General features: G+C 39.0%; 3 protein-coding genes across 3 annotated transcripts; all 3 read left to right on the forward strand.

Annotated features, from left to right (window-relative positions):
- The first annotated feature begins 480 nt into the window (after positions 1-480).
- Positions 481-3,848, forward strand: LOC146380655 (C-C motif chemokine 3-like). The gene is made up of 4 exons (XM_084940206.1): positions 481-674; positions 2,427-2,550; positions 2,625-2,683; positions 2,776-3,848. The coding sequence occupies exons 1-4, from the start codon at positions 605-607 to the stop codon at positions 2,799-2,801; spliced, it is 279 nt and encodes a 92-aa protein (XP_084796332.1). The 5' UTR covers positions 481-604; the 3' UTR covers positions 2,802-3,848.
- Positions 3,849-10,490: 6,642 nt separating this feature from the next.
- Positions 10,491-11,868, forward strand: LOC146380656 (eotaxin-like). The gene is made up of 4 exons (XM_084940203.1): positions 10,491-10,641; positions 11,201-11,327; positions 11,394-11,455; positions 11,538-11,868. Exons 1-4 carry the CDS (start codon positions 10,572-10,574, stop codon positions 11,561-11,563), a joined length of 285 nt encoding a protein of 94 aa, XP_084796329.1. The 5' UTR covers positions 10,491-10,571; the 3' UTR covers positions 11,564-11,868.
- Positions 11,869-17,514: 5,646 nt separating this feature from the next.
- LOC146380657 (C-C motif chemokine 18-like) lies at positions 17,515-20,724 on the forward strand. The gene is made up of 4 exons (XM_084940202.1): positions 17,515-17,686; positions 19,291-19,417; positions 19,489-19,547; positions 19,639-20,724. Exons 1-4 carry the CDS (start codon positions 17,617-17,619, stop codon positions 19,665-19,667), a joined length of 285 nt encoding a protein of 94 aa, XP_084796328.1. The 5' UTR covers positions 17,515-17,616; the 3' UTR covers positions 19,668-20,724.
- The last annotated feature ends 3,158 nt before the right edge of the window (positions 20,725-23,882 follow it).

Genomic DNA, 23,882 nt, shown 5'->3' on the forward strand with positions numbered 1-23,882 from the left:
CTGCTAAAAAGTATATTAGAAGGATCAAAGAAGCAGTTGTAGTGTCTCTAGATTTCTTTAATTATACCTGTTTCAGAGGCAAAACAGTTTAACTTTAAGAGGAAACCTTATATAGTTCAATTAAATGGCTTAAATTACAAGCAGAACGTTTAGAGTTTGAGGATTTGTTGATACCTAGATAAGCAGACAAAAAAATTCTGTCAACGTGGAAATGTTGTGGTTTGTTTGTTTTTTTATTTTAACTAGAAGGAAGGGCTAGGAATTTACTGTCAGTCAAAATGGAAAAACAAATATAATCAGAGGTCCCTAATAACAATGCACAAACTGGCAGCATCAATCATGTGACTGTAGACCACATTTAAGTGTCTTTGCACATCTCTGTGTATGTGAGAAGCTTTTTCTCGGAAAGCTGGTACATTAGAAGTTCAAACTTGTAAAGGGGTGGAGGTGTGATGTACCACAACCACACACACAAGCGCACAGGCATACAGAAGCACGTCAGCAGTTCTCTCTGCATATTTTCCTTCACTCTCTAATATATATCCAAACATTAATCAACTTGTGTTAGTTGCAACTTGACCGGTGAGCCAGACCACCAGTGAAAATGTCCGTGAAGATCCACACCATCGCTCTCCTTCTGCTCTCGGTCTATCTGTGCTGGCAGCTCTCTGCAGGTAACTGTGTTTTCTTCTCTAAAGAAAAAAAGAGAGATAAGATGTATTAAACCGATTGAATATTGTCTATATTATTGTAGGGTCCTTGTCTTACAATATGAAACACTTTAAAGAGACTGTTGTTGTGGTTTGCTGCTATATAAATAAAAAGGAGTTAAACTGAATTTGTCATTACCTCACTGCAGGGACTTAGCTTTTCATCTCAGGCTAGTTTCGTAACAACGTTACTGCTGCTTAGGCCTGCTTTCATGTACACATACATTTATTTTTGTCTACATGAAGGGTGTCAATGGCCCACAATTAGGCCAAGTCGATCTCAAGTTTGCGCAAACAGTAATACAATTGCATAGTAACCAACTCTCATTTTAATATAAAGAAGTAAACATTTACACCCTGAGAAAGTGGAGTTCCAACAGTGGGTCTCACTACATGATTATTACAGATCACAGTGGACTTAGAAACGCACAGAACATTCATTTGCATTGGGTTTTTCTTTTTACTCTCAATGGTTAAAAATAAGTTGGCAAGATTTAGAAAAACTTGCAACTTGCTGCAAACTGTCATGCCTGTGTAGTAAACTGAAGACTTTTAAGGCTTCACTGCATTTTTATGCTTTAGCAGACATGTTTGACACATACACTATACAGCTCTGTTTTTGAGCACGTGTGTGATATACTTTGCTTATTTTGGGGGTAAAACAGAAGTAATATGTGTTTGATGTTACAGTAGGTAGAGCTTACCTACTGTAACATCAAACACATATCTTACAGTTTGTGTATCTTACAGTAGGAGTGACAGGGAGTGGATATAGCTTCACTAGCTTGCACATGAATTAACTGACAGCTATTACTGCACATCCTAACTACCCAGTCCTTTTATTTATTTGATATGTAGCTGTAACTCACTATCAAAAAATGGTTTATATAAACTTTGGCACCAGTTGTATTCTGTCCATTTTTTACACTCTCACCTTCTACCCACCAAGCACCAGATGTCTGTAGTAGACGGTGTTTCCCAGGATAAATTTGGTCAGTTAGTCATGGCCTTTTAAAAGATGCTCCTTTATGTCTAAATTTGTTGTTTTGTTTTTTTAAAGTGAAGGTTTAGTAGAAGTTTTCAGATTATATATCGTTTGGATTGATAAACCATATTTATGCAATTTATGCTGTCAGCTGACTTGTACAAGCCTCTGGCTAATCAACACTGCCGACATTTTAAGGGTGACACAAAGATTCAAAACACCGTCTTTATAGAGATTTGCTATTTAGACATCTGGCATAGTTATGTCTGCAGTATTGTTCAGTGGCTACATTGTAACACATTGTCCATCTTACACCAAATAAATATGTAGAAATGCCTCAAGAGGCCCCCAAGTGGTGAGATTTTCTTCTGCTCAGCTGGTCCACTTTTCCTGTTTATAAACAGGGTTAATGAACAATAACAAATTCTTCATATCTGTTAGTGGAAACAGATTGGTTTGAATTACTATGTGTAATGCACTTTGATGTTTCATCAAGTCATTTTCTTATTTGTTTCCATAGTGTCAGAATGGTTACAGCGTTAAGCACAAAAACATTTACAAAATTTCATTCATTACAAAAAGTAACATTTCAACAACCATTTTTTTTTTATCATTATTATTATTTAGAGGAGTTTTATTATTTATTTTAAACCTGGAGTTCACTTGGATTTTCTGTTCAATTACACTTCTCAGGTCAAATACATAAATGTCTGATCTACTTTCTCTCTCAGCTCGCCATGCTCCAAGGAGAAGGCCGTGCTGCGTTCAGGTCACCAGCCGCAATATGAGCCCTGACGTGGTGGGGCAAACATACCGTGAGCAGCCTGCAGGATCACCCTGTGTGAAGGCTATAATGTAAGTCTGAACATGTTGCCCTACACACGAACATAAACACACACATCTCCATAACTTTTTCATTTTATTTCTAGTTTCCACACAAATGACGGACCGCTTTGTGCTGATCCGAAAGCTCAGTGGGTCAAGGATCGTAAGTTATGCTAACACACAGACTCAGGCACAAACTCGAGAAAAGTGTTTGCACAAAAAACTGAAGCTCCACTTTCTCTCTTTCTTCACTAGTCGCTGCCAACATGACGAAGGTGTGAAGTACGAAGCCTCTGGTGAAGCATCGCTGCCTGTCTGCATCATCTATATCTCCTTTGAAATGACCTTTAATTTAAACCAGAGCGCCTTTTTTTTAATATAACTGTCTTATAACTGTTCTTTACTTTTTTACTCTTAACTTTGGAGTAGCCTTGTAATTTATTCTTAGTGTTGACTTCAGTCTGTCATGATGCCAACATTCTAGTTTTATTTTATTTTATTTTATTTTATTTTATTTTATTTTATTTTATTTTATTTTATTTTATTTTATTTTATTTTATGTTTGCGCTTATGTGCTTCTGTAAAGCTGGTACAGCTAGGTGCTGTGTCACGTAAATGTTAATTCCATGCCATTAAAATGCTCCGGATGGCAGCAACAACACAAGTATGTGGTAGACGTCCAGTTTAATGCCTAAATAAAAACGAGCCACCCTGAAGTTTTTTTTTTCTAATCTTTGCATATATGTGTTGAAATTACAATCTATAGATTTCAATATTACATTTTGAAGTGAGTTTTAATTAGTTTCAAAGGACAAAATAACTTAATGTCAAATTAATGTCAAATGTAAATTACAAGCAAATTAAATTAAATTAAAAGAAAAATAGTCGTTTTTCTTTGTCATTCAAACATGCCAGCCTCTGTGACAGATGCCAACAATCACTGTGTGGTTTGTTTTTTATTCAACTACAAGAGAAAAAAAAACAGTCACTGTCAACCAGAATGGAAAAACAAAAATCATGACAATACACAAAAAATCAGTAATTAGACTGTACAGCACATTTAAGAGTCTGCGCCTGTTTTTGTTTGTAATGTTGTTTCTGTTGCTGATGTTGGGATCATCTTGTAATCTCTTACAAACTATCTCCACTGCTTCAGTTACTGTTACACAAGTAAAGAGAGATGTAACATTGTACAAGATCATTGATTCATCTGCCTCCACAACAACATCTCTCACCTTCCTAAGAAACAGCAAAGTGTTGTGGATGTGGTGTTTAGGGCTGCCTGTCAACGGGTTGAGGATCGAAGCCAGAAACTTTGCAATGTTATAGGTGACTGAGTGGATCATACAGACAGTTTGTCTTCAAGGTACACCGTCTTTATGTATCTTCATTAAACCATACAGACTTGGGTATAGTCTGTGGTATGAGGTCCCATCAGTGGCATATTCTTGTTCTAACTGCTTCACACAGTCTATCACCCCCTGCCTGTAACCACTTCCTGGGTCTCATTTCAGGGGCTCATAAGATTTTTCTCACTGAGCAGTGACAACATTTTCTCACAATAGTCTTTCTGTTTTAGCAAAACTGTGCACCCTCCCTTGACTGCCAGAAGGATGATAATGTTGCTGTCATTATTAATATTTCTCCCACTGAAAATGCTTTGGGAGTTCAGAAACTACTCATCTAGCATCTCTAAGAGTTAAAGTAGGGGTCTAAAAGATAAGAATAAATACACAAATTTGTTTTGGACTGAAGATGTTGCTGGGATACTGTAACGTCCTTGGAAGTGGAACAGGGGAGCCACATCCATGCTATGCACTGGTTAGTTCTAGGCCAGGAGCTTGTGCTTGTCATTTTTCTTCCCCCAAAGGAAATATTATTTTTTCATTTCTGTCTGCACATTTTTAGTCAGCAGTTGTTTCTGGAGCAGCCCAGAAATCAAAAACTGAAATACTGAGTGAAGAATTCTATAGCAATATGTTATGTAGAGCACTTTTCCTGAGCACAGTCATACTGTGACACAGATTTGTTGGTGTGGGGAATAACAACAAGCTTTTTTGATGTGTGTCACACATTTGTGCTCTTCTAACCTTGATGTCTGGCACAGAGTGAGTGGGTGTGCCAGATCAGCTGCCTGTTGCTGGCACTGATCTGAGTCGTGGTAACGATTTAGCTAGAAATGAGTGTTTCCTGTCTCCCCCAGAACAACCAGAAATCCTGCTGTTGATGTGTGTGTTCATGGACCTGTTGTGCTGCATGCATCCTCAGTTCAGAAGCTTGATGAGTTGGTAGAAATGCTTCTGCCAGCCCTTCCTCTGAAAGACAAAAAAAAAGAGTCTGTGCAGGGACGAAATACACAATTTCGATGCATCTGTTGCAGCTGAACACATATGATTTCCTTTGCTGTCACGTACGCTCAAACTTTTCCCACGTCTATATAACTTGTGGTTAACCACACGTACAGAGTTGATGCAAGAAATTCTGTGTAAATGGCTGACAGAAGAGTTTAGTGCTTTTGATACATTCTTGCTATAATACTCTGAAATAATGACTTTGTATGTAAAAGGAGAAAAACATGAATATCTTTAAGTGGACTGGATGATGAAGGATGGAATTGCACAAATTCAGGGAAACAGAAAGTGAAATCAGACTGAATGTCTGCCTGAGGCCCGCATCTTGTGAAATGTTTAGTTTCTTAATGTCACGTATGAGTCTTATTGTGCATAAGTAACTCTGCTTACTGTAACTGAAGCTATTTTAATGTGTAGAAGGGGTACATAGCATCCACACTGTGGAACTTCAGCTTTGCATTTCTGCTTTGTTCTTTTTGCTTCCCAACGACATTGACCTTACTCTGATTTAACCCCACCCAAACACACACACACACACACACACACACACACACACACACACACACACACACACACACACACACACACACACACACACACACTTTTCCAGTGTCAGCTTGATGAAGCTCTGTATTGGCCTTTCTGTGATTTTCCGAATCTAACAAACCTAATTCCACACAGTAACTGTGGGAAATGGGTGTGAAAATTCCAGCTGCAACCCAGTAAAAACATTTTGCACAACAGTCTATATCACATTTCTCAGCACAGGTTGTGGGTGTTTGTATTTGGTCTAAGTTTTTAAACCTCTAGTACTGGTGTGGCAGCAGTGTGCTTTTTGGGGCCTAGTGGATCTGAAGGTGAATCACAAAGGGCACAAAGGGTTTGCAAACTTGGGGGAATTGGACTACCTGTGCAACGTGTACAGGGTGCAGATGCCATCTCACGCTGTCAAATGTAATAAGGACACTAACAAATAATCAGGAGGAGAAGAAAGTAATGGTCTGTAGCCCACACCTGCCAAACCATTTTGTTTTGTGGGTTTCTTGTTGTTGCCTTAGCAGAACAATTTGCACTAAAGGAGGTGAAATAGATTTTTGATGGTTTCTGCTTCTTACATGGATAGATCTATATCCGTGTCTGGCATTAGAATCAGACTTTAATGTCATTCAAACATTTGACATGATGTGAAAAAAAACATGAATTCTTAGGTCTTGGTATTTGCAGCATTCTGCTAAACAACAGGTTTAAAAGTATAAATAAACATTAAAATAAATACAAAAACTAAGTTCTAAAACAAGATCTGTCATTTAAATTGCTACGATTTAAATAACAGATCTCAATAAATTTACATTATTGCGTAACGTGTAGCAGGGAATAGCAGAGCAACAGCAGCAAACATCAGCAGCAACCGTTCACGAGGTTAACATTCAGAATTAGAATCTTTTGTAGAGAAGAAACAAAACGAAACTGAGGTGCAATTCTCTCTGTGCAAAGAAAGACGCAGTCACTCAATAACAAAAAGGAACAAACACAGAACATATATCTAAAATATATGTGTACAATATATATACAAATATGTCTACTGTATAAACAACAGACACAATTGTTTTCATATTGCACTAGTTCCCATTTGCTGGTGTTGATGTAAGGGAGGGGCGGAGCCATCTGCTGCGACCGGTTGTGGTGAAACGGGGAAGACAGGATAAAGACGTGCTGTGGAAGAGAGCCAGGGATTAATAACAAGCAATAAGTCAATGCAGAGAGGTCCATTAACACATAATGATTGAGAAAGGTGACTGAAGTTGTAAGCATGTAAACATAATACTGTGAGAAGTACAGCCACTGAATCACTTTGATACCTGGTGTTACTTTTACATCCCTTAAAAATAAACAATAAAGTTAAATAATAATGAAATAATGTTAATTAAACTATTTTATTATTGGCCTGTGAAGTTAGAATCTCATGACTCTTGGTCTCACCCTGCAGGTGAAAATTAAGTCCTGCTGCCTTTTGAGGCTGTGTTGCAGTAAAAACAATAAAGAAAAACGTGCGAGACATTAGAAATTAAAATAAGTAGGCACTCAAGTGGTGGAGCAGGTTCTCTAATAATCCCTGGACTGGTGGTTGGATGCCTGCTCCATCAACCTGATCACCTCTGTGTGTTGGATGAGATTTTTTTAATTAATAAAGGAAATGTCTTGATGCATTCTCAATCATCCAGGAAAGTAAATCTCCAAAAAATCTCCAATGGACCTCCCAGCCCATTGTTCCTTCAGTGGGCTGGTTTCAGTCATTATGTAAATGTACTGTTTATAAGATTGGGGAAACCTGCAGTCAGCTGAGACTGAAGAAGTCACTTGGATGAGTGACGAAACGTTTCTCCCACAAAACGCTACGTCCAGATGAACAGAATCAACTTTTTGGAGTAATAAAGGAAATAAATAGAAATGATATTAACAATAAAACTAAAAATCCCTAAAGTTCAGCTGCACACAACATCATCCACAGAGTATACAACATAAGCCTGTTGTAACAATTCAGCCATCATAGTGACAACTGGTCAGTGTTTATTACACCTTTGCTGCCATCACGTGGGGGAAAGAAAACAGCCAGCTATCTTTAATGTCCCTGCATGCAGCACAGGAAAGGCCATGCCACCCAGTGTTTCTGAGTTTTATGTTATTTTGTCATTTCATTTGTATTCTTTTTAGTTATCTAGTTATTCTGTGAGGCCTAGTTTGCAGTTTAGTTAATGGTTTATCAGGTTCCCTTGTGTCATGTCTACATCTCCATGTTTCCTGTTTTATTTTGAAAGAGTCCAGTGTTCTTTGTTCTTTGTATTTAGTTTCACTTCCCCTGTCCTGTCATTAGGTTCATGTGTGTCAGCTGTGCTCCCATGTGTGGCCACTTCCCTTGATTATCCCTTATGTGTATTTAGTCTCTGTGTTTCATTCAGTCTATGTCGCGTCGTCTGTGTAAACGTCCCAGTTATGTCTCGTCATAGTTGTCACGTTTCTCAAAGCCACAGTCATAGAATTAGTTCTCGAAGTTTCATAGCTTTATCACAGTTTCATAGGTTTTTCTTAGTCTGTTTTCCAGTTTAGTTGTCTTCCCTGCACTCATCGTAGCTTTTGTTTTTGCCTTCTGTCATCAGCCATAATAAAGGCTTGCATTTTGTTAAGTCATATCACGTCTCCTTGCCTTTGTCTGCTCTTGGGCCTTGCTCTAACTAACACACTAGCGGACCGCGCTGTGACAAAAGTGTTAAAATGTGCACTCCAGCCCAACACAAAAGATTCTTGGTTCACTGCAAGATAATTACTATTAGTAGCTGAAATAAAGTGTGTGCCACTGTGAGATCGTCTCTTTTAGAAGACTTATGTTGTTGTTCTGCTATCGTTTAAAACATTCTTCAATCAAATTTTGTTTAATCGCAAACTAATGCACAAAAATAACCGGTTAGGCCTGACCCATCAAACCTTCCTTTTTTCTTTTGCCTGGCAGCTTTAAAATCCTCTGTCCTCTATCCCTGCTCTACACATGATCAGATCATCTCAACCTTGCCTTTATCTCCGGACTGCTCAAATCGAACTTCTCCTCTGATATACTAATTTTTATCTCTGACCAGTTGGCCACTCTGAATTAAATCTTTGCATCTTCAGCTTAGCCTCATGCTTTTTGTTAATGCCATCATCGCTTTAAATCATACATCATAGCAAGTCTAACTACCATCTTGTAAAACGTCCTTTTCCTGACACATGTTATCACCCACTCTAGCCCGCCTGCACTCTCTTCTTCACCTGTTGTGCGCTGCCCATTATTTTAAATGGGAACAAAGTTCTAGTTGATTAGAAAAAGACTGATAATGTATGGCTTGTTTGTAATGGCCAACAGGAGAAAGGCTCTTCTTTCCAAAGAGAACAGGGCAAAATGAATCCACTATTATTACAAGAAACATCAGTCATCAGAAACATAACATTAGAAACATAGCATCTCTGAAAGATTCTCCAACTGGCAGGAAGCCAGTTTAACATGGTCCTGTGATGTATTCTCCACCCATAGTGTGCAACCTTGTTCCTGTGTATGTATTAGATGGTGAGCAGATGATCATGCTCCCCAGTCTACAGCAGCAGTACCACCTGCTAGTGAACCTGGTCAAGCCCTCCACAGCTCTGAGAGGCTTCTTCACCCTGGACCCTGTAGCGCTGGCTTCTTTCCTGTATTTTATAGTTCTGATCCACAGTCAGTAAATAACCAGTGATTGAATCCACCTGTATGCAATGAGACACTCTGGTGTAATTCAGAACAACACATTCTGTGGCTGTCGATTGTGAACCTGATGTCGGCACTGTCGGCCTGGCCTGGGTTGTCTCCACATGGCCAGACATGAACTACAAATAAGTGAAGGGATACTGAAAAGGAGATGAGAACCTGAGATAGAGAAAACACATGGCAGCACAGCTTAGGTTTGCAAAGTTGCACCTAACAAACCACAAGATTCGATTGCTCTTTTTAACACTCGTGCAACATGATAGGAAAGGAAGCGTAATCGAGAAAGACGACGTCGGTGTGATATTTGAAAACTGGCTGGCACATAGGGGAGAAGGTTTACCACTTCCTAGTTTGACAGGGCCTGATGAACCACATGATTTATTATACAGAGGAAAGATGCTGACTTTGGAAAGTCATGTCAGCATTTATTAGAAAAAGCCAAGGGATTGAGTAACTCACCACTACACTGGAACTCATCCAGGCAGTTTGACAGTAGTAATATGTTGATGAATGACGAGGTAATATTGTAACGATGAGCCAGAGGCAGAGACGTGGAAGTAGAAATGAATATTCCAGATTCTGTGTCATCAGGTTCAGGAAGTCTTTACTTTTGACTTGCTGGAAACATCTTGGTATGTTATATTTCATATTCTGCAGATGTTTAAACACAACAGTTGGCAACATTTTTTGAGGATTTGAGTATTTTATTTATATAACCTGTTTGACACTCGACCGTCTCCTAATTACCAGTTAACAATATAAACCTTAGGCTATAGTTCCACACACCAACACAAATCCATATACTAATAAGGGCACACATGTGGTCTTTCTTTTAGTTTTTATGTTTGAACATAAAGCCAACAAGACAAAGCAAAGATGAATACACATGCTTCTATCCTGGATGCAGTGTTCTTGTCTTTTTTGTATGATAAATATAAAGGTAATGTTCTTAACTGCTCCATCCTTTTCCTCCTCCTGCAAACAAACTGGAAAAATAAGCAGCCAGAGGTCAGTCAGTTAACAGATGTTGTTAAGAGGCATTAACAGCTACTTTTAATTTCACTTCAGACCTGACTTGTGCATTACAACAATCACTGGATGGGTTTGTTTAATTTCCATTTAACTGCAAGAGGTCAGCAGCCACTGTCAGTTAAAATGGAAAAACAAAAATTAGTCAGTCATCATTCGTCAGGCTGAACACCATATTTAAGTGCCTGTGAATGTTGTGTGAGGCTGTTTCTCAGAAAGTTCTCAGAGACGTTGGTGGTTTGAAATATTAAAATCTGATAACAGGCAGACATGTTATGTACCACACACCACACAAATGCACAGAAACACTCTGCAGATGTTCCTGCACTTACCAATAAATAACCAAACACGAATCAACTCAGTTTCACCCTGATCAGTGAGCCGGACCACCAATAAAAATGTCAGTCAAGATCCTCTCCATCACGCTCCTCCTGCTCTCAATATGTGTGTGCTGCCACTCCTCTGAAGGTAACTATGCTCTTACTTTTCTAAAGGAAAAAAGAGATAAAATATATCAAATTGATAACAGCAGTTACAATTTCTGATGTTGGCTCCTAGCTGTTTGTGAAGAGCCTCACCGTACCCTATGGAGACGACGGCTCCCAACTGTTTATGTTTCAGTTTGATGTGCAAAATGAGTTATTTATTTAGTTAAAGACAAAGTGAAAATGAATCCTTTTAAAAGTTTCAAAAATTTGGTGAACTCTCTCTTCTATATTTATTGAAAGTTTCTGATTGTTTGTGATTCTCATAACAAACACCTCAGACAATTTTACTCAGCGTCCATTTTTTGTCAGAGACACATGTGAGAAACATGGCACTCAGCCCATCTGCTCTGAAATCTGTGGGTTGCAAATTTGAATTTATGTTTGTTTTGCTTGTTTATCACCAAACTGTACTAAAAAAAGAGTTTCAAGATGGCTCCCAAGTGTGAGACAGTTTAATGAAAATCTGTAAAACTTTGATTTTCCTTCTAATCAGACTTTCTCAGGTTGTATAAATAAATTTTTAACCTCCTACCTCTCAGTTCCAGCTCATCCTGGAAAGGGACGACCGTGCTGCGTTGACGTCAACTACATGGATAAGAGCGCCGAGGTGGTGGGGGAAACATATCGTCAGCAGGCTGCAAGACCACCCTGTGTGAAGGCTATAATGTAAGTCAGCACATTGTCCTACATACAAACATACAATCTGTATAACCTTCTGTCTTTTATTTACAGTTTTAACACAGGAAACGGAGGACAACTTTGTGCTGATCCTAACGCTCAGTGGGTCAAGGATCGTAAGTTATGCTAACACACAAACACATGAAAAGTATTTGCAGAGAAAATCTGAAGCTCCCTTTGTCTCTCCTTCCTCCTCAGTCACTGCCAACATGACGAAGGTGTAGTGAAGTGAAGTTCTTTGGTGAAGCATCACTGCCTGTCTCCTTAAAACGTATTTTAACTCGAGCGCTTTCTTAATGTAACTGTTTCTTTCTGCTTTCATTTACATTTACTCTAACCTGTTGAGTAATCCTATTGTTTATTCTAGGTGACGGCTTTAGTCTTTTTTTGGACCAGCTGTTTTCAAATGGATACGCTTTGACTTCCTTTGTTTTTGTCTTTCTTGCTTATTCATGAATTTCTTTCTTGTGTTGATGTGAAGCACATTCTGGCAGCAAAAAATAATATAAAAAAATAAACTTTTGTATTATTGAGCAAATATTTTTTTCTAGTCTTGTTTACTCTTGTCTACTCACAGAAGACAACAAACATATCTCCCAGTAATTTCCCAGAATTGTGCATGATTCCACCAGTACATGAGCCAATATGATACACTTTTATTTGAGTCATCATCAAGAGTTTCTAATAGAGGTCAAAACACTTACTGTAGTGGTTGGAGAGCTTGACTTCAGCCACTAGGAGCTCCTTACTCAGAGAAGTGGGCGCAAAAGGATCAGCTGCTCCTGACACTCAAAGAGTCGAACATCCATGTTTTTTTAATTTATTATTCACTAGCTGGGCCCAAGTCTTATTTAGGTTTGATATTGTTTTAGTAGGTAAAAGTGAATGCTTTGACATGAGTTGAGCTGTGGTTTGGGGAAGGCCTTGAAGGGGACTGGTGATGGCTCCCGGGCCTGGCAGATCCCCATGCACTAAATAGAAATGAAGAAGTTAACGAATGGAAAACAAGGAGTGAGGGAGGGTGGGGCACGTAGATGAGAATGAACAGCTTGCAGAACTGGGGGAACCTATATAGATGACAACCGGAAGGAGCGTGTTTGGAGGGGTGGTCCTGCTCCTGAAATTCTGATAGATAATCTCCAATTATTTTTTGTCAGTCAAGTTAAAAAAAATCAGGCCAAAAAATTCCACCACTGAAAAGAACATTCAATCACTCCATCTGTTTGATACGGCTGCACACACAGGGATACAAACAAACAAACAAAAACCTTGAAGGATGTTCTGCCTCCTGAGCTACAGCCACCTAGTGGTAAACATGAGTAAACCCTCACCAGGTTTTGGATAAAGTGTACACTCACAAACCTGCATTTGAAACGTTGGCTACCATAGCAGTATAGTTTTGCAACGTGGCATTTCGGTCTTCTATCTAAAATAGGAAAACAGGAACATAAATAGTACCATCATTGCCAGACCTGGCCCACATCTGGTTGACATACACCCTGCTATGTAGAGTAGAAAAGTGCCATTTAAGAATCAGTCTGTTCACTGTCTGAACAGTTTTGTCGTGTTACTTTTGCACTATTATGTTCCAGCACATGTTGTTTTTACATGGCTTGAATAAGGTACATATTAGGCTGACATCTGGGGCCAGAGCTGAAACTGTTCTGGACCAGCAGTGTGTCTGCAACTGGCCCATGGCTGCACACAAATTACACATGGCCCACATACAACAAAGAACGACAGCCCTTTGGTGGCCCAGACCAGGTTTGCCAGAGGTAATCCACACATGGGCCAGCAAAGGACCACCAGTGTGTCTGGCCTTGTGCTGGCCCATGTGTGGGCCACCTCTGGCAAACCTGATCTGGCCCACCAAAGGGCCGTCATTCTTTGTTGTATGTGGGCCATGTGTAAGCATATTGTGTGGGCCAGATCTGGGCCATACCAATTTTGCTATGTGGGTACAGCCCTGCTGTAGCAAGTACATGCCTGCTCCTGCTCGTCAGCGTGCCCATAACCTGTCTGCTCCAACCACAGCAGAGCTACTTATTGCAGCTGTATTTCACTGACACTGGTCTTTGGGATGCTATTCTCTGTGTCTTCTTTGTTTAATGTAGGATGGCCAGTAACACAGGACTTATTTATTGTTCTTCTTAATGAGAACAGTTGAGGAAGCAGCTAAACTTCATCCATAGTCAGTTTTTCAATTAAATAAAAAAAAGAAAACTAATAAATACATTAAAAAAATAACTAAAGATTAAATTCATAGAAGTGATTTAACTCTCACTAAGCCTTTTTCCACTTGGTTCATTGTTACTCAACTTCCACTAGGAAGTGGGTCATGTACATTTTTCAAACCTTCTTAAAAATTTCTGCCAATATTGTAACAATACAACTGCTCTGTGCACACAAGAATAACACCACACCACCATTGCTACCATTTCTAAATGAACAGAAATAAACACAAAATAAAATGTTCAGTCAGCACTCGATGTGAATCAGTTGCCTGAGTGCAGTTTCCTATTTTGGCTGGTGTGCAGAGACAGTTAAAACAGCCGCTTGATTCGAATTTCTCTTTTCTCAGCTATGAAAGCAGTGACCTGCTTTCATCATCATCTATGTTGTTACCACAGACTGATGGTGGATGGTGTTGGCGTACTACAGTGCTAATCTTCATCTTTCTAGTTTCCGTGCAGAGTTTCAGTTTTACTGACATTTAAGTCACCAATTCAGTCTCAGGAAAACAAACAAAACGAACTTTATTTTGCATGAAAGCTGGTGAATATTAAGAAATACTACAATATGCCTAGCTGTGAGCATGTGAAAGACTAAGCAATGCACACATATGAGCACCATAGGAAAATCACTCAGATGTTAATTACCCTGCATGTTTTAACATTCTCAGTTTAAAAGCACCTATAAAGGTCTGTTTGGGATCATGTGGCGGAACCAGTGATTGACCCATTAATCCAGGGATTACGAGACAATTTACTCCACCACTAAACGCCAACAGATTCCAGTTGCGACCAAGAGTCATGAGGGTCATGCACAAAAGCACAGTTCTTATAGTAAAGAAACACAGGCCTATACAGTTCTGTGTGTTCAATCTACAGCAAGAATAATGAGGTCTCACAGTTCAGTTGGTCAGCTATCACCTGGACTGGTGAATAACCGCTGGCTTTTTCAAGATAGTGGTTTTAACCAAGGGCTGCTGGTAGATTGCCTTATCTCCAGAGACTACAGAGACTACTTATAAACTGCACTCTGTACAGTTAATACCAATTTGTCAACCTTGCTTTTGGCTTTTTCAGAGCCCCAGTACTTTCCAGGGTGCTGTGTCCGCATACTGCATATGCCACTGCCTACTTGGATGATGTCTTTATCACACAGTATCACACGGGGACCATAGTGTGTTGTGCTTGGATGACAGCCACGACAGCCATGACAGCTAGAGCATAATAGTGACAAGCAACAGTCAGAGCGATGTTTGGTGAGTGTGTAAAGCAGCAAAGGAAAAGAAGAAAATCCTCTTTGTGAACAGCAGTAAACTTTGTTAGACTACACGTTTTAGGCTTCTTTCTAGTATTTTATGGCACTCATCCTGTCCAATGACCAGTGATTCCATCAACTTGTATCCCACTGCCAACAAGGCTTTCTGTCCTCCAGGTTCAGAACTACAGATCCTGTGGCTGTGGGGTGTAGTGAACCTAGCCTGAGACATCACAACCATACAGTCAGACATGGACTACACACAAGAGTTTTTGACTCCTGTCCTTTTTGTGTATAATATGAAGCATTGTGTCAATGAAGGAATGCTATATATAGAGAGTGAAAGATGGCTGAGGTGGTTAGAGATCAAACCTCAGTCAGAAAATGATGTGGTTTAATTTAAAGATACATGGCACCTATTTTTATTGTTGTATTTCCAAACCCAAACTTTATATTTTGCATGTTTTCTGCATTTCTTGATTTTGCATCTGCATGTTTTCTGTCTGTGGTCACTTTGCACTCCTTAGCAGTTTTAGTGTAGTCATTTTGTACCTCTGTTTTATGCTTGTATTTTTTTAGTATTTAAAAAAGAAAGAACGTGGAAACAAAGCACAAGTTTGCAAAGTTTTTATACTCATGCAACATGTTTGGAAAAGAAGCAATATAAAGAAAGACTGTCAAAAATGCCACGAATATCATATTTGAAAACTTGTGCATAGGTGAAAAGATTTACCACTTCCTGATTTGAGGGGGCCTAAGGAACCACATGACTTATGATACAGAGGAAAGATGTTCATTCTGGAAACTCGTCAGCATTTATTATAAAACAGAAGTGACTAAGTGACAGAGCACTACACTGGAACTCATACCGACAGTTTAAGAATAGTAATATGCTGATGATTAAAGACGTAGTAGTATATTGTAATGATGGGCCAGAGGCAGAGAGGTGGAATTGAAAATGAATATTTCAGAGTCTTTGTCTTCAACTTCAGCAAGTCTTCAATTTTAAAGGTTACTGAACTTGCTGGAAACATCTCAATATATTTTTTGTTACATTTGGTATTCTGCAGAAACACCAAATACATATCCATGCTCGTGGCTCAAGAGTTGGGAGTTCGCCTTGTAAACGGAAGGTTGCCGGTTCAAGCCCTGGCTCCGACAGTCTTGGTCGTTGTGTCCTTGGGCAAGACAGTTCACCTGTTGCCTACTGGTGGTGGTCAGAGGGCTCAGTAGCGCCAGTGTCCGGCAGCCTCGCCTCTGTCAGTGCGCCCCAGGGCAGCTGTGGCTACAATGTAGCTTGCCATCACCAGTGTGAAGCACTTTGGTGTCCTTAGGGACTAGAAGGTAGAAGTGTAATAGACTTATTATAGTAGTTGATTTCACAAAACAAACTGTAAAAAATCTAATATTTAAAGACAGTGCTGGAGATGCTGAAAATGGGAAAACCTGATAAAAACAACTGAAACTTAGATAGATAAATGACACACTACACTAAGGCGTCCACACTAATGCATTTTCATTTGAACACGCATCGTTTTCTCTCCGTTTTGGCCTCCCATCCACACTGAGATGAAAACACAGCGTTTTGAAAACACACTCGAAAACGAATACATTTGAAGACGGTGCTTTCGCGTCACAGTGTGGACAGTGAAAACGCAGACTTTCTAAAACGATGACACATGTTAGTGATATGATGCAGTCATGTGACCAATTAAAGTTTTCAAATCTATCCGGGCTATTGTAGACGTAGCCTAAGGCCGCAATCCACAGTGCAGACCACAATGGGGTCCTTTATTCCAGTGTCCCAGTGCTCTCACTCACATGCATATCTGTGGTGAGGGGACCTTAACAAAGGTGCCTTGCTTGTCAGCAATGAAAAAAATTTCTGGAACAATTGAACATACGAAACCAAAGAGGAGATGTTTGGTCATAAACACGGAACCAAATTCAACATATCAGCACAAATATATCATACAAACTGTCAAGCACAGTGCTGGAAGGGAGGTGTATGAGCTTGTTTTGCAACAACAGGACCTGGGCACCTTGCAGTCATTGAATTGACCATGAAGTTCTCTGTATATCAAAGTATTCTACAGTCAAATTAGAGGCCATCAGTCTGAATACTAAAGCTTGTCTCACGCAAAGGGACATTGATCCCAAGCCCCTGTAGCACTAAATTCAACCCTAAATAAAAGAATCCATTAAGAAAATCAAAAGAATTTAATTTAATGGTTTAGATTGCAAGAAAAAGTTTAAGTTGTGAGAATTTAAGATTAAATGTATCTCGATAAGGACCCAAAAAGTCAGTCAGTTATGCAAATGTGGAGAAATGTGCATCAGAGTCATCATGCATTACTTTTATTTCCATTTGAGTCCTGATTCATAACAACCACAACAATTCATGGTTATTTTTTTTATGAACTCCAACAGATAAACAGTCACTGTCAGTGAAAATCGAAAAACTGAAATCTTCAGGGGTCTAGATACATCATTCATGACAATGGAGGTGTTGGAGTCAGTCACTGGGCTGTACACAAGTTTCTGTGAACTTTGTGTATGTGAGGCTGTTTCTCAGAAAGCTCAGAGTGAGATGTTGGTGGTTTGAAATAGAAAAATCTTCCTGACAAGAGGCGGAGGTGTGATATGTCACAACGACGCACACACAAATATACAAACCTATAGAAACGCGTCATCAGTCACGCCTGCAGATGTTCCTGCGCTTATCAATAAATAACTAAGGAATCAACTCGCATAATCACAACCTGATCAGTGAGCCAGACCACCGGTGAAAATGTCTGTGAAGATTCTCTCCGTCACTCTCCTCCTGCTCTCAGTATGTGTGTGCTTCAGCTCCACTGCAGGTAACTATACTCTTACTTCTCCAAAGATATATAAAATTGATTAAGTAGCTACTTTTACAGCAATTACTTACTTTTTGGTGAAAGGGGGTGGACTCTCGTGGGTTTCACTAGGCAACGACTCTGCTAGTTTCTCTCACCACAAACCTTTACTTCTGGTATCTGCTCATTCAGTACTTTTAAACAGTCTTTTCAGCATTTACACTCTTGCGTTCTATCCACCAAACTCCAGACATCCCTGAACGTGCAGTCAGTCATGACATTTTAAAAGGTGTCCTTTACATTTAAATTTAGGAGAAGGAGATTTTTACATCATTCTCCTGACTTTTCTTTTGATTGTGAAATATTTTCATTTGATGTATAGTGATTATACATTTATGCATATCTACATGCAAATGTGTACTTCCTTTGATTTATGGGTTCTGTCTCATGATGCTAAGCATCCCTCGCACCATTCAACTATCATACAAAATACCACAGTGGATGCAGGGGTTCCATTTCAGCTATATGAGCACTCTGTAAATAAATCTTAATGCTGTTTAGTTTTCAAGCTTTCTGCTGTGAGAGGTGCACATTGTGACTCATTGCATAACTATGATAATGTCATATACAAACAGGAAATGAAAGACACAGAGACAGAACATGATAAGTTGCAAATGTGTGATAATGATGTTCACCATTCAGCTAGCTGCATATCTGAATTTTGTCTTTGATAAAAGAATGATGTTAATAAATGAAGCTTATTGCCTCATATTCTCGCCAATGTTCTTTGTTGACAATTAATAACAATAAGAACAATTCAAGACTGAAAATTCATTTGCAAGATCATGTCTACCAATTGTTTACATTTCAATTTGATGGGTAGGAGTTGAGTAAAGTAAAAAAAATGAAAGCAAAAGTAATTTCTGGAACAACATCCAGCTTTTGTTCATCAAATCCACATCTGGCACATCCATTTAAACTGGAAGTGGATGTCAACACAACAGAATCAGACGTCGCTCAAGAAGTAGAACATCTAAGTTCAATAAACATCAAATATTCCACCACTTTAAAAGAAGCTGTCGCACTTCGTAGGGACATAAAATCCTCATATTCCTGTTCCACATGTAAAATTACAGTAAGTGTCTCAGATATAAAACGGGAGTCAAATCTCACCTCTGTTTAATTATATTTATGGAATATGGTCCTGGTAACAAAAACAGTCACACACTGTCGATGATGAACGTAATTACTAGAGTCTTAAGATGAGCCCCAAGCGGTGAGACTTTCTACTGCAAATACTCTGTTGGCCCACTGTTTCTGTTTGATGAAGATGTTGAAGAACATACTTTGCCAAAACAAAGGTCCATATGAGTTACTATTTTCAATACACTTTGAATGAAAATGTTAAAATTACTTTGAATAATCAAAGTGTAAAATGTTTACAGAGTGATGCACAAAAAAGCCTGCTCACTGTCACGTAATTTTAGGTAACATTTCAACAGCTATGTTGTGTTTAGTGATGTAAGGAGTTTCATCACATTTTAAACCTGGAGTTAACTTTGGTTTTCCTTCTAATCAGACTTTTGTCAGGTAAGATAAATCCGTTTTAACCTCCTTCCTCTCAGGTATCCGTGGTCCTACGAAGAAACGCCCTTGCTGCGTTGATGTTACCAACCTCGATATGAGCCCTGAGGTGGTGGGGGAGACATATCGCGAGCAGGCTTCATCATATCCCTGTGTGAAGGCTATAATGTAAGTCAGCCCATGTTGTCCTACACACAATCATAAACACATGCAATCTCTAAAACATTCTTTTTTTCCAGTTTCAACACAGAATATGGTCAGCTTTGCGCCGATCCTAACGCTCAGTGGGTCCAGAATCGTAAGTTGTGCTAACACACAGACACACAAACACATTGAATGTATTTACAGAGAAAATCTAAAGCTCTCCTTTGTCTCTCTTCCCTCCTCAGTCACTTCCACAATGAAGAAGGTGCAGTGAAGCACAAGTTCTCTGGTGAAGCATTGCTGCCTGTCTGTATCATCTTTGGCCTCACTTTCAAAGATATATTCAAATGAGAATGCTTCCTAAAAACCTTTCAGATTAATTATATTACTGTTACCCTGTATTTAATTCTTGGTGTTGACTTCAGTCTTTCATGGTGCCAACCATTTTTTAAAAAGTTAGTATTTAAGCGCTGTCTTTCTTTGACCCTTTTCTTGCTTATATGTGCATTTCAGTGTATTATGTATTTATGTGGAAAAAAAAAACCCCCAAAAATAAACTTTATTATATTTTCCTGCTATTTAAATACCCATTAGACTCTCACAATATGTCATACACATATCCCAATAATTTCCCAGAACAGGTATCCCCTGGTGTTTTCAATTGAGCTCAAACTGCATAACCCCATATGATACACTGTTTAAGTTTTCTCGGGGTCTTAGGAATGGTAGGATACTAGAATGTTTTTTTCCAACCTATTTAAGCCATGTCTTAGCCCAATGATGAACTTTAAGTAAAGTCTGTAGTGTGAGGATGCTCAAGAAGTAGCACATCCGAGTTCAATAAACATCAAATATTCCACCACTTAAAAAGAAACTCACACTTCCTAAAGACATAACTTCCTCATATGCTGTTCAGCATAGATAATTAAAGTAAGTGTCTGAGATATATCTGATGGCTCCATGTGAAAGAAAAGCAAACCCCTTGTAGGTTGTATTTTAAGGCGAGGGGTGTTACAGCTCAGGGTTTTTGGGCCCCCTTCCCTTTTTTTTACTGTTTGTGCCAATTCGTGTGTGCAGCCCCCTGCTGCAGATAGGTGCCTGCACGTGTTCATAAACCTACCTTCCTATTCTGACTGCTCCTCCTGGTTCCCTGCTCCACCCACAGCAGTGCTACTCATAGAAGGTGTTATAAATGGATTTTGATTTAAAGCAACTCTGATTTCATAACTCTTTTTTTGATCGTAGCTAGTGCAAGGCCAATGTCTGATATTTTTAAATCCCTGCAGGACGTTTGTGCTCTGTGATAAACTGTGATAAAACATCAGGAGGCTGGAATAGGTATTTTATATTCTGTCACTCGACACTGATGCCAGTCAATGCTTCTCCAAGGTGTCAGTTATGTGATATGTAGGTGTGATAATGGGAGAGGGAAAACAATGATCACACACACAGACACACACACACACACACGCACACACACACACACACACACACACACACACACACACACACACACACAATATGATGAGAGGGTGATTGAGAGCTTGAAAGGTTTAAGATTACACCGGAATTCCCAACAACATCTCCCTGGCAATTTCACACTGGGTTCAAAAGTATACCAGCTACCAAGAAAGGATTCAGATTTGTTATAACTTGGACCAGTGATATCCAAAGTATTGACAAGGGCCCTCTGGTGGACTGCAAAGGTACTGTAGGTGTGCAACAGTAATAACAGAAGTGTGTACAGTTACAAATTTATATTAATTACATTTTTTAAAAAGTGAATGGTAATAGTTAGTTATGTACATTACTTCAAAGTGATCCAATACCAAGCAAATGCAGCGCCAGCATTGCTGATGCCAATGCTTTTAACTTATAAAGGCATAGAGGAGAGCAGTGTGTTATGATTTATGAGATTAATTATCAGTTTGATAATTCTGCATCAATTGTGCAAAATGATTTTTCCACTAAAGCAACTAAAATGTGGACACAGGAAGGCAGCTGGAAGTAACAAAAGGCAAGCCCTTTACTTAGCTGAACTAAGACCAGTGAGCTGAACAGCACAATAGAAGCCTGCGTGTGTCAGACTATATGTGTTGTGCTTCCACAGTAGCTGTACCATTACACTGTCACTCTGGCTTCTTACATTACTGGTATAGCTCCGATTCTGGTATAGCTCCAGCACTCTCTCTAGTACTGTGTTTGTATTGTTTCTTGTATTATATAAGTCTCATAATCATACAAAATGTGCTTAAAGAATTTTTCCAACGACTCATTCATTATGCAGTCACCCCATCACACCATCAAATTCAGAAAGATACTTCACAAAAAAAAAACACTTCTTACACTCAAATAGTGAAAAAAACAGGAAATAAACTATTGCTTCTATCTTATCTTTGCTTTACCTAGAAGCTTTCTAAGTTTCATTAAGACAGAAAGTAAGATAAATGTACCTTTGTACTACCATGTCAAATGTAAAATGAAGAAAGCAAAGTTAACAAAAACTGGAGAAAAAATAAACTGGAATAACCAAATAAAGTATTCACGGAAGAGGATTTACATTTATTAAGATTATGTTAAAAAAATCCTTTACTTCCCGAGATGCTCATTCACCATCTTCTTGAACCACGTTCTGTTGCAGTTCAACCATCGAATCAAAGATGCCAATGCCAAGATCGCCCAATGGTATCTAACCTCACAACAAATTGAAACAAATGAGTCCTGTGTGTGCAACAGTGCGACAAAAAATACCTGTCCTTTTATAAACTACATAGCAGTGCCGGTCATTAGCTGCTAGCTAACTGGGTAAGGCTGTCATGGGTCTGTAGTTCTGTCCAACTTTTTAGGGAACATATTTCATTTTAAAGTAAGTTCCAGGGATTTTTCCTGCCTTTCTGGAGGACTTATATTTCACTAAAATGATCCTTCAGCACTCTCAGCAGCAGCAGCAACCCCCCACCAGCAACATTGTAACCATCAGGTAAAATATAGGCTACGTTTGCTTTGCAATCATCGCTGCCTGATGATGGTGATATAGCACGATGTGATTCAGTATAACATTCGTGATGAATGCGGTTTGCTGTTATCCAGTCTGGTTCCATGTGCCCCATTTTAACTTTGAAAATCATCTCTGCACAGCTCTGCTCTGGCTCTCGGAGAATGATGTGGAACAATTTTAGGGTGTATTAAAAAGCTTTGGGCCATTTTTATTTACACGTTTAAAACCACATCACAACATTGTGCGTGTTCTTTGTCTTTTTTGACTATGTCCATGGTTGTTTTCTGTCTGTCGTAGCTTTGCACCTCTTAGCAGGGTTGTCTGTGAAGTCATTTTGTATCTCTTTTCTGTCTTTCTACATATTTGTAGGTTTTGAATTTCTTTATTTTTATTGTTTGTGGAATCTTTAGTAATTTAAGTTGTATTTTTATTCTCGTTTTGTGCATGTACCCGTTTTGATAACCACAAACCACTAACCGATAGACTCATACAACATATTTGGAAAGGAAGTGTGATCATAAAGACTGACAAACATCTACCAATGGTGTCATATCTGAAAACTTCCTGGCACATAGATGAAAAGAGTTACACCTTCCTATTTTGAGAGGAGCTGAGGAACCACATGGTTTATGATACAGAGAAAGAAATTTGATTCTGCGCACTCATATTATTTATTATGAAACCTGCTTAATATTTTTTCAACCATTATTAATGGTTTCATTCATATATTATGAGATACAAGATTAGAGTTCATTGATCCCACGGTGGGGAAATTTTGTTTTCATACAAAATGTGCCTAAAGGAACTTTTCAACCACTCATTCATTAAGCAGTCACCCCATCACACCATCGAATTCAGAAAGATACTTCACAAAAAACCACTTCTTACACTCAAATAATAAAAAAACTGAAAAGAAACTATTCCTGTTATCTTATCTTTGCTTTACCTAGAAGCTCTCAAGGTTTCGTTAAGACAGAAAGTAAGATAAATGTACCTCCGAACTACCACGTCAAATGAAGGAAGCAAAGTTAACAAAAAGTGCAGAAATATTAAACTGGAGTAAACAAAGTAACCAAATAAAGTATTCACGGAAGAGGAATGAGACAAAACACGTTTTACATTTATTAAGATTATGTAGACAGGTACACTGAGCCTTCCTCTCGCTGAGCTGTGGGCCACGTGGGGAGATTATCTACAGTGAAGAGTTACAGCCTTTTATGCATGTGCTACTAGGGAGGATTTAAGGCCTGGATAAAAGTCTTTTGTCCTTTGCATCGGGAAAACAGGTAAAATGAAAGTGTGGATTTTTTTAGCTAGCTCCTCATTTTACAGTTCTGGACTCAGCTTTGCAGTCTCATACATCACAGCTGCCGGCAGCCTCGCCTCTGTCAGTGGGCCCCAGGGTGGCTGTGGCTACAGTGTAGCTTGCCATCACCAGTGTGTGAATGTGTGTGTGAATGGGTGGATGACTGAATATGTAAAGCGCTTTGG

The sequence above is a fragment of the Perissodus microlepis genome, chromosome 9 (assembly GCF_051167445.1).
Source record: "Perissodus microlepis isolate ML-2025 ecotype Zambia chromosome 9, ASM5116744v1, whole genome shotgun sequence".
NCBI lineage: Eukaryota > Metazoa > Chordata > Actinopteri > Cichliformes > Cichlidae > Perissodus > Perissodus microlepis.

What these genes read in the sequence shown, in the direction of transcription:
- LOC146380655 (XM_084940206.1), top strand. Translation starts at nt 605, where the DNA reads ATGTCCGTGAAGATCCACACCATCGCTCTCCTTCTGCTCTCGGTCTAT. An exon ending in CCCTGTGTGAAGGCTATAAT is followed by an intron (nt 2,551 to 2,624) that starts GTAAGTCTGAAC and finishes TTTTATTTCTAG; the next exon opens with TTTCCACACAAATGACGGAC. An exon ending in AGCTCAGTGGGTCAAGGATC is followed by an intron (nt 2,684 to 2,775) that starts GTAAGTTATGCT and finishes TTTCTTCACTAG; the next exon opens with TCGCTGCCAACATGACGAAG.
- LOC146380657 (XM_084940202.1), top strand. Translation starts at nt 17,617, where the DNA reads ATGTCTGTGAAGATTCTCTCCGTCACTCTCCTCCTGCTCTCAGTATGT. An exon ending in GTGCTTCAGCTCCACTGCAG is followed by an intron (nt 17,687 to 19,290) that starts GTAACTATACTC and finishes CCTTCCTCTCAG; the next exon opens with GTATCCGTGGTCCTACGAAG. An exon ending in CCCTGTGTGAAGGCTATAAT is followed by an intron (nt 19,418 to 19,488) that starts GTAAGTCAGCCC and finishes CTTTTTTTCCAG; the next exon opens with TTTCAACACAGAATATGGTC.
- LOC146380656 (XM_084940203.1), top strand. Translation starts at nt 10,572, where the DNA reads ATGTCAGTCAAGATCCTCTCCATCACGCTCCTCCTGCTCTCAATATGT. An exon ending in GTGCTGCCACTCCTCTGAAG is followed by an intron (nt 10,642 to 11,200) that starts GTAACTATGCTC and finishes CCTACCTCTCAG; the next exon opens with TTCCAGCTCATCCTGGAAAG. An exon ending in CCCTGTGTGAAGGCTATAAT is followed by an intron (nt 11,328 to 11,393) that starts GTAAGTCAGCAC and finishes TTTTATTTACAG; the next exon opens with TTTTAACACAGGAAACGGAG.